The 9919-nt window shown below is 38.3% G+C and overlaps 2 protein-coding genes and 1 long non-coding RNA gene across 7 annotated transcripts in view; 1 reads left to right on the forward strand and 2 right to left on the reverse strand.

Moving 5' to 3' along the window:
* Positions 1-1623: 1623 nt before the first annotated feature.
* LOC107587434 (protein EVI2B-like) lies at positions 1624-3922 on the reverse strand. Its single transcript, XM_016275232.1, has 2 exons — positions 3845-3922; positions 1624-3471 (listed from the first exon to the last, which is right to left on the reverse strand). Exons 1-2 carry the CDS (start codon positions 3862-3864, stop codon positions 1908-1910), a joined length of 1584 nt encoding a protein of 527 aa, XP_016130718.1. The 5' UTR covers positions 3865-3922; the 3' UTR covers positions 1624-1907.
* A 997-nt stretch (positions 3923-4919) lies between these two features.
* LOC107587456 (uncharacterized) overlaps positions 4920-9919 on the reverse strand; it is a 5714-nt gene continuing 714 nt past the window's right edge. The window contains exons 2-3 of the long non-coding RNA XR_001609476.1: positions 7011-7185; positions 4920-6213 (exon numbers count right to left, since the gene is read on the reverse strand). This is a non-coding gene — a long non-coding RNA (uncharacterized lncRNA). The remainder of the gene's footprint in view (positions 6214-7010; positions 7186-9919) is intronic.
* The window catches only part of LOC107587405 (neurofibromin-like), a 19734-nt gene continuing 17321 nt past the window's right edge, over positions 7507-9919 (forward strand). For all 5 annotated transcript variants that reach the window (XR_001609475.1, XM_016275200.1, XM_016275210.1 and 2 more), the window contains exons 1-4: positions 7507-7850; positions 8232-8434; positions 9005-9198; positions 9408-9548. Coding sequence is in view for 4 of the 5 variants with exons in the window: in XM_016275200.1 (XP_016130686.1) it covers positions 7678-7850; positions 8232-8434; positions 9005-9198; positions 9408-9548 (711 nt within the window). In the remaining variant the exon portion in view is untranslated. The remainder of the gene's footprint in view (positions 7851-8231; positions 8435-9004; positions 9199-9407; positions 9549-9919) is intronic.

Genomic DNA, 9919 nt, shown 5'->3' on the forward strand with positions numbered 1-9919 from the left:
CTGTAGAGTCTAATCTCTAATTGTCATACCACTCGAATTTCATATTAAGAAATTCTTTTAACCCAAAAAGCAAATTATGCTCCCTTCGAACTGGTTGTCTTTAAAATACAAATCTTGTGTAATCCCAGGCTATCTGTAATCAGAAGCACATTTAAAACTGGAATATAATCTAATTTCATTCATATGTGTTTCATAAACACATAATCCTTTCTGGATTACAATCTGCCATAAAAATTATGCATTTAATTATTCCAGCTGCTGTGAGAAAATGCTATAAACGATCGGCCACCTGTAGACCTCACATGCGATAGTCTAGTAGCCGGGACAACTTCTTTATGTTTACAGACGTGACGCAATGACGCAGCAGCATGCTCGAATTTCCCGCAAAAACCTACCCGTACCACTCAAATCAGAAAACATTATAAGATGAACGTTGTGAATTGGGCTAAAGTAAGGCGATAGTTTCAAACACGAGCTGGTTATGTACTTGCTCAAATATTGATTTTGGATCATTTTTAACCAAAAAAAAGTTACGGACTGCAGCTTTAAGGTCAGGAATCGGATACTTGTTGTCAAATTAAAATTTTGATTCCGCCTATCGATTCTTATTCTTCATCTGTGAGGACCGGACCTAGCGATCTGCCAGGACCTTGCTCGCTAATCTAAGTGCTCCAAAGTTTGGCTACATTTGCAATCAGAAGCCAAAAAAGCTAAGTATAATATCCGTGATAGCTAAACATGTTGCAAGAGAGGTGTCACCACCAACATGACACAGCACTTTAATTTAATAGATCGTTAAAGATCCCGAACACGATTCAAACCAACGTGATTCTATTCCTAAATTGCAATGATTCGTCTGTTTCATTCCTCCACCGTGTGCGATCAATGTTGTGATTACTTGTTTCGTCCGTGCAGAGTACGATCACACCAGTGTGATTTGAACATTTAAATTTACATTCGCACTGCCATTGACCTAACGAGAGCAGCTGTCTGTCATGAACGAAACAGCTTCACGGTCTTTTCAGCCACACAGTATCATTATTTCTGTTACAAACCTTCAAATCACAGACGTACTGGGATAAAAGTTTATAGTTCAGGTATAAACTGTGTGTACGATGTGTATGGTAGCAATTCAAATAGAGTAAATCAGCTTTTGAAAGTAATTTGACACTTCAAATTAAGATTTAGCGATTACATTGTTACGCCAGTAGGTGGCGAAAAGGGGCTGTTAAAATGTTTTTGTCTTCGAATCATGGAAGAGATTCATTCAAGAATCCAGTAATGAGTCATTTAATCAATAATTCATAAATGACATGTGATTTTGTTTAGTTGTCTAATGTTTTTTCTTCAAAATTATGAGAGAACCACTACTTCCATTGGGGGGGGAAAAAACTCAATTTATCCAGAATCATGCCGTTCTATTTTGTACACAAACAGGTCTTAAAGTGTGCAGTTTTTATGTAGCCTGTTGATTTTTGTTCATGGTATTCAGCTTCAATAAATGGTTTGCAAAAAAGAGACACAGGATAAATGTTTGATATCATTATTTAATCACATTGGAATCGAAACTGGGAATCGGAATCGATAAGCAGAATCGGAATTGATCAAATTCAAACGATACCCAACCCTATTGGACACCCCTGACCAACAGTATGGACTACACAGCTTTTTGTCCAGTTAGATTCTCTCTAGATTAAGCTGACATTGATTGGCAAGTAGCATATCATGATTAACGATTGTGGTGTAATTAAAGCCTATTGGCTAATAAAACCCACAACCTCTTCGATATGTCCTGAACTTTTAGTTTTGATACGTCAAGGTTGCAAGCAGTCGTGTTTACATAATTTGTTTGATTTTTAGAAAGAAAATATGAGTGTGTTGTTTGGTTTGTAGATAGTCACATGAGATTAGGGCAGTGGTGGAGCAGGTGGAATAATCCCACCATCTGATGTTTGCAAAGGAGCTGCTTCTTCTGAAAGAGAATCAAGATCTATAGACACTAAAGGTGGAGGAGGTTTAATTACAGTATCCGGGCCAGAAGACATAGATGCAGTGAGGTCATCAGTCTGCTTTGATTCTTTGCTCTCCATCACAGTTTCTTGTTCACTTCCTGACCTAGGTGTTTTGGTGTCAGAAGAGTCCACAGATTTTTGACCTTCCTGGATTGTGTGTTCTTTTGAGTCTTGAGCAGCTGTCGGGTTCCCATTGGGGGCTTGGACCTCATCTGGGTTTTGTCTGCCAAACGTGCTTCCTTGCAGGATGTCCCCCATGAGAACTTCCTCACTTGTGTTCCTCCCGAATGTCAGGTGTTTTGAGAGCCGTTGGGAGAGGTATCTGGAAATGGACATCTGGTTGAAACCTTGTCTATTGATGGCCTCGGATTCCTCCGTATTTGGCAGGTTCGGTTGAACGTCACCATCCAGAAACGGTGAGGGTCCAGCCCACTCAGGATTTTCTAGCTGCTTTCTTTGCATTTTCCGTTTCCTTACCAAGATAAAGATTATCGCTATGAACATCAAGACAAACGTGGTGCCAATCACAGCCGCCACAGCAGGACCTGGGTTTGCTTGCTGCTTGTCTTTTGATGAAGGTGGTCTTAGGTTTTTGGTGGTCTTTCTCATGGTCGTCAACGTCATCTTTGGCTTAGTCATAGATGAAGTCTCAAGCTCAGGGCCTTGAGTGCTTGTCCACTTGTCTGTGACTTCTTTCCTCTCTTTGGTTTCCACACCATTGTTGCTTCGAGTCCCTTTGAAATCTGTCACATTTGCTGTTGCGGAAGTGTGGGCATGAGTCATTGGGCTTGGTTGGTCTGAAGTCTCCGTTGTGGGCTGGGCTGTTGGAAGATCTTTATTTGTGTTTGTTTCGTTGCTATCCATGACGGTTTCATTTGCTTGCGCAACATAGAGCCCAGTGAAATCAGAAGTAGAAGGTGTTTCCTGAGTGGCTTTCTGTGTCTCAGAAAGTGCACTGCTTGTCTTTTCCTCTGGCGAAACATCTGCCCTTGTGGCATTGGGTGGTTTAGCAAAGACATTAAATTCTGTAGCATTCTCTGTCTGCAAAAGATGTGGTTTGTGGGAACGTTCTGTTGGTTTTTGTAGTTCCTTTTGTTGAATTACCTCGTCCTGCTTTTGCGTTTCAGGGTGTGTCGACATAGTAGTTAAGTTGTGTTTGTCATAATGTACATTCCTCCTTGTCCTTGATGCCACATCTTCACCATTGGCTGTCCTCAGCCTGGTCTCTTGCTGCTCAGAGTGACTCATAAGTTGTGGCATCTGAACATTTCTTGAAAGTGAAACCACGTTTTCTGTCCCAGAATCAGTAGTGTAGTCTCTCTGCCATGATGCATTTTCTGCTGTGTTTGTTACCGCATTATTCTTATTGCTGGTCGATAAATGGCCATTTAGACTCCATGGTAGAGAGAAGAGGAAGACAAGTGTGCAAAGAGTAGTCCTCATGGTGTCCTTAGAGAACCTTGCCAAAAAAAAAAGACATTTTTGCACAAGACTCAACAGATGTTTTTTTTCTCCCTAAAATTCTTATAGGCCATGTGTAGCATGCTCAGATTGAAACTTTTACGTTTTATCTTTTTCAAAAAGGCAAAACCTAATGTTTGTGTACACAAATGGTGCACACAATCTGTAAGTGAATGGCGATGCAGACTAACAATGAAAAAAAAGTAGGTTTTTCATTTATTTTACAGTCACTATTGGACAACTTCCAACACACTGTATGTAAATGTAGTTACTTTAAATGTTAAAAACATATACACTTAAATGTTTTGCTGTCTAGTATCAAGTAACAATTATTGTTTTATGCTAGACAAAACAGCAGAATATTTACTTACCCAGACATCCTCTGAAGCATTTGTTCAAGACTGAAGTATATTGAGATGAATACGGAACCGTAACTTCACTTGACAGGAAATGAAGCTGTGAAATGGCTGCATTCGTTTTTGCTATAGCAGTTGAAAGAATCTTTGGTAACAGAGTATGAAAAACAGAAGCACTTTTTTTCTTAACTCTGTTCTAGGATACAAGGCTCGTTTTTAAGGTATGTTTTAAATGATTGATGTAAAATTTTTTAAAAGAACAGTTATTAATTTTCTTCAAATTTATCTATAAGAATAAGAATTCTTTGAAGAGCAGAAGTCATCTAAAGGGAAATGATCTCATGTCTCTTTTTTGTCATCTTGGAAAGTTCCTTTCACTGAACACCCACTTTTCAACCACCAATAACATCTTCTAAATCTGGCAACTACGTTAACAGTAGCATTGCAACACTCTTGAAATATCAAAATCTGATTGTAAATGATAAACAGAACAAGCATTTTTGTCATTAGCATTTCATTTTATTTTTATATTGAGATGTCAGTGTTTTGATATAGAAAACTTGCTCATTGTTACAGGATTTTTAAGGCTGTGTGGTATTGCTTTACCCATTTTAAAGCTGAAGTGTGTGGTTTCTTTTGTCCCTGCTTAATATGCTATAGCAGTTGAAAGAATCTTTGGTAACAGAGTATGAAAAACAGAAGCACTTTTTTTCTTAACTCTGTTCTAGGATACAAGGCTCGTTTTTAAGGTATGTTTTAAATGATTGATGTAAAAATTTTTAAAAGAACAGTTATTAATTTTCTTCAAATTTATCTATAAGAATAAGAATTCTTTGCAGAGCAGAAGTCATCTAAAGGGAAATGATCTCATGTCTCTTTTTTGTCATCTTGGAAAGTTCCTTTCACTGAACACCCACTTTTCAACCACCAATAACATCTTCTAAATCTGGCAACTACGTTAACAGTAGCATTGCAACACTCTTGAAATATCAAAATCTGATTGTAAATGATAAACAGAACAAGCATTTTTGTCATTAGCATTTCATTTTATTTTTATATTGAGATGTCAGTGTTTTGATATAGAAAACTTGCTCATTGTTACAGGATTTTTAAGGCTGTGTGGTATTGCTTTACCCATTTTAAAGCTGAAGTGTGTGGTTTCTTTTGTCCCTGCTTAATATTTGGAGTCAAATATAAATAAGCCATTCATAGGTTGTTTCATCTACACTGTTTGACCGGCTAATGGCAATGCAGTTTGGTGACTAGTGGAAATTACAGTAGAAATTACAACACCGGTTTAGTTGTGGTGTGCTATTTATGCACAGAGGATAGCGTTCATCTATTTCGCTTCCATCTACAGCGAGTGAATGTGCTCTTCGATTTCTGGGTATGTGCTGCTGCTTGCCATATTAAAAAATTGCCAAAATGTGAGACAATGCTTTTGTTAAATACCAATTTCACAAACTATACAATCATACACAGAAATTTCATTTACTTATTGTCCTTGTCATCCTCACTAAACAGATCTCCAGAGCTGATTGAGATGAGAAAACTGCATTGACCTCATCTGTGAAAAGGTCAAAGTTTTCTATTTACTGACTATTTGACCCATCAAATTCATCTGATATTACAAGAAATTTCCTTTTAACAGGATGAGCAGAAATTGTAGTTAGTTAAACAATTCTGAAAAACCCTGTAAGGCTGCTTGTAACTGGGCACCTTTGTTAGCTTACTTTTTTACTGCAGTAGATGTTGAAGACATTTTAAAAAAAGGCAAAAAGAGAAGTAACATGCCTGACATCAGAGCCCAGCATACAAAAAAAGCTCTTATACTTTACACCATCAGAGGCATATTCTCCAAACTTATGGGATCTATGCAGGAATCCCTGGAGGTTGAGCTCTGCATGGCTGTCGGGATGCTCTCTGAATCACCGGCTGCGTTAGAAGTGGTGATGTATTGGCTCGGCCCTGCCGTGCCATCATGGATCTCTTCCTCCTCGCCGTCTGTCTTTACCTCCTCCAGTAGAACACTGGTTTCGCATGGACCCACAATGCCGCCCTCTCTTCTCTCGGTACCCCAGTAGCCCGTTCCACTCACCAGGTCTGCATTGCTTCGGGATGGACGAGGGGCCCGGTGATGACGTTTCAGGCTTGAGACGGTACATGCCAACATTATGGTGGCGGTTAGAAGGATCAGGATGATGCCCACAGCAGTTGCTGTTGCTATAAACGCTAGCTGGGCATCGATAAAACAGCTGATCTCGGCGGCACCTGTTGCAGGCAAACTAGTTGTCGCAAAAGAAATGTTGAGGACCTCGTACTCTTCTGTGGTGGTGTTGTACATCAGCTCATTTGTGGTCTGCATTGTCACTGTATTTTGAGATCTGTGTAACAAACAAGTACCATTATTCAACAGGTCATGTTCTTTTGAATATTCTATAGTAGTTAATTTAGCTTTTCAGTACACATTACGCTGTCTTAACCAGGCATGATGTAAAAACTTGGCTAATTGAGAAAAAAAACATTATTTATGTACACTACCATTCAAAAGTTTGGGGTCAGTAAGATAAGTTAATGCTTTTATTCAGCAAGGATGCCTTAAATTGGTTGTGAGTGACAGTAAAGACATTTCTATTTCTATTTCAATTTCAAATAAATGCCTTACTACTTAAGAATCCTGAATCACATTGGATCATGTTTCCACAAATATTAAGCAGCAACTGTTTTCAACATTGATAATAAGAAATGTTTCTTGAGCATCAAATCAGCATATTGCAATGATTCCTGAAGGATCGTGTGACTGAAAATTCACATGAAAAATTATCATTTAATTTGAGCTGCTTTACTATACCTATTGTCCTGTATTTTTGATCAAATAAATGCAGTTTTGGTGGGCATGAGACTTTTTTCAAAAACGTAAAACATTCTTACCGAACCCAATCTTCTGAACGGTAGTGTACATAATTTCACATGAATCGCTATGATTTTAATTAGTGTATATGGAGTTTAAAAAGCACCAAATCTTTTGTTAAATGAAGATTTAAAACTCTTTAGCCACTTTAACTGTATAATAAAAAACATTAACAAAGATAATGAGTAGTTTGTTTTCCTGCCTTCTGTTTTCCAAACTCTCAATTACACATTAGCTTTACAGATAATTGGTGAACTAATAAGTACTTACTAAAGTAGATATAGAGCCTTTCCTAGGGACTTATCCAGAGAGGGAGAGCTGGTAGATGATGAAGAACGACCTGAAGCAATGAGGCTTGATATATTGCGATACAGTGCACAATCACTTCCTGTCCCTCACGCTTGTTGATGTTATTTAGGTGTTCTTCAGTTGAGATGCTCTTGACCTGTAGTTACAACAGTAGAAAACAGGGCTGTATGTGATAAACAGCTTCCATTCTGTGTAAGCTGTCAGAAGTTTGCCATTTAAGGGAATTAGTACAGAGTACAGACCGCTCATGTTTGAACTGTTTGAAATGACTATAATGCATTGTTGTTTTTGGCATATATACAATTTTAGACATTATTCACACAATACACTTCTCAAAGATGTACAGTGCATTTCCTTTAGATGCAAAAACACATTCAAATTCAAAATATTGTTGTTTTTCTATAACCCAGAGTGTATATCCCAGAGTTTTACACTCCTTTTTTTGGCCCATTCTACCTAGGTGGGATCAACAGCTGTTCAGGTGACCTCAGCCGAGCGAACACGTGTCCTGGGACAGCCTGTTTTCCTGAACGACATATACTATGCTTCAGAGATCGAGGAGATATGCCTGGTGGACGAGAATCAGTTCACACTGACCATCGCTAACCAGGGCACCCCTCTCACGTTCATGCACCAGGAGTGCGAAGCCATCGTTCAGTCCATCATCCACATCCGCAAACGCTGGGAGCTCTCTCAACCAGACTCCATTCCTCAGCACACAAAGATCAGGCCTAAAGATGTTCCTGGCACCCTGCTCAACATCGCCCTCCTCAACCTGGGAAGCTCTGACCCCAGTCTGAGGTGAGAATCAGTTTACTTTGCCTGGCATCTTGGAGGATTGAGTTTTAGGCCATGCTCAGGCTGTTTTTCAGCCTAACAACTTGATAGTTTTGGGGGAATGGTCCAATGCGCCCCGCTGTTGTTGTTCTGACAATGAGCCTTTTATCTGTAGGCTTCTGTCTTTGTTCTGGTGAACTGATTAGAAATGCTAATACTGCTCCTTTGTGTCTTTAGTTCAACTGAGGCGGCTCTTGAACTTGCCGCCCCACAGTTAGAACCAGACAGAACCTGTTATGTAAAAATGAAATACACTTCAGTTTCTACAAAAATGGAAACTACCATATTAATGTAAATCATTGCTTCTGAAAATGACTTGCTCTTAACTAAAAACTCCTTCAACAGGTCAGCTGCGTACAATCTCCTTTGTGCCTTAACCTGCACCTTCAACCTGAAGATTGAAGGCCAACTCCTGGAAACATCTGGCTTGTGCATCCCAGCCAACAACACCCTTTTTATTGTGTCCATTAGCAAAACGCTAGCAGCTAACGAACCCCACCTCACTCTGGAGTTCCTGGAAGAGTGCATCTCCGGCTTCAGCAAGTCAAGTCAGTGTCACAAACAAACAGAGACTCATCGTTTTGCACATTGTTAGATGATTTGGTGTTAGTCAGATTTTTTTCTTGTTTTGGAAGAAATGGATACTTTTATTCAACAAGGATGCATAAAATCGACTTAAAGTGACTTTTATAAAACTAAGTATCTTGGAAAAAAGTATCATGGCTTCCACAGAAATATTAAGCAGCACAACGTTAATAAGAAATGTTTTTATAGCAGCAAATCAGAATATTATAATGATTTCTGAAAGATAGACACTCAATACTTGAGTAATGGCTGATGAAAATTCAGCTTTGCCAGCACAGGAATAAATTGCATTTAAAAGTATTTTAAAATAAAGTTATTTAATGTAATATTTCACAATATCACTGTTTTTACTTTGTTTGTGATCAAATAAATGCAGCCTTGGTGAGCCTAAGAGACGACTTCCAAAAATAGTAAAAAATCTTACTGATCCAGAAACAAAAATAATTTTTTAAATAAGATGATGGTCATTGCAAAGCACCATTTTTGTGTCATTTGTTACAAGAATGTTGTGTGTTTCCTTTTGGGTGCTTTAGGCATTGAGCTGAAGCATCTGTGTCTGGAGTACATGACTCCTTGGCTACGTAATTTGGTGCGCTTTTGTAAACACAATGACGATGCCAAACGGCAGCGTGTAACGGCTATCCTGGACAAACTCATTACTATGACCATCAATGAGAAGCAGATGTACCCCTCCATACAGGCGAAGATATGGGGCAGCTTGGGTCAGGTAAGTCTTTCAAACAATTGTAAAGTTTCTCCTAAGTTTAATTGAAGGAATTAGATTTTGTGAGCTTATTCCATCCAAAAAGTTTCAAACAGGCTTTACAATGACAAATGCCTTCAAACTCTAACACCCCTGTATATTTCTATAGTATTTCGGCCCAAGTCTATAGAAAGTCAACAAGTTACAGAATGCACCATTTTTTATGTTTATAGATCACAGACCTGCTTGATGTGGTGTTGGATAGCTTCATAAAGACTAGTGCTACTGGAGGTTTGGGATCCATCAAGGCTGAAGTGATGGCTGACACGGCTGTAGCTCTGGCTTCAGGAAACGTCAAGCTGGTGTCCAGCAAGGTAAGCACTTACTGGTCACCATACTATGTGAATTTATGTTTTTAATATATGATTTAATATGATGCTGTTCCTAAGATAAAATACTGTAGCATCTCAGTTAGTTTGTACTGAAATACTAAATCTTGCTGCATTGCTGAAGTGCAATGAATGATTTAGAGCATGGAAAATGTAACGGAACCAAAACCAAAATGTACCATTTCGTTTTTTTTTTCTTCCTACAGTAGTAACAGAATGTGCAGTGATTTTGTAAGCACAGATGCTATTGCATTTTTAGTTGTAATGTTTTAATGAGTTTCTTTATTTATTTTGCTTTATATATATATATATATATATATATATATATATATATATATATATATATATATATATAT

This window comes from Sinocyclocheilus grahami, unplaced genomic scaffold (assembly GCF_001515645.1).
Source record: "Sinocyclocheilus grahami isolate Dianchi unplaced genomic scaffold, SAMN03320097.WGS_v1.1 scaffold6.1, whole genome shotgun sequence".
Lineage (NCBI taxonomy): Eukaryota > Metazoa > Chordata > Actinopteri > Cypriniformes > Cyprinidae > Sinocyclocheilus > Sinocyclocheilus grahami.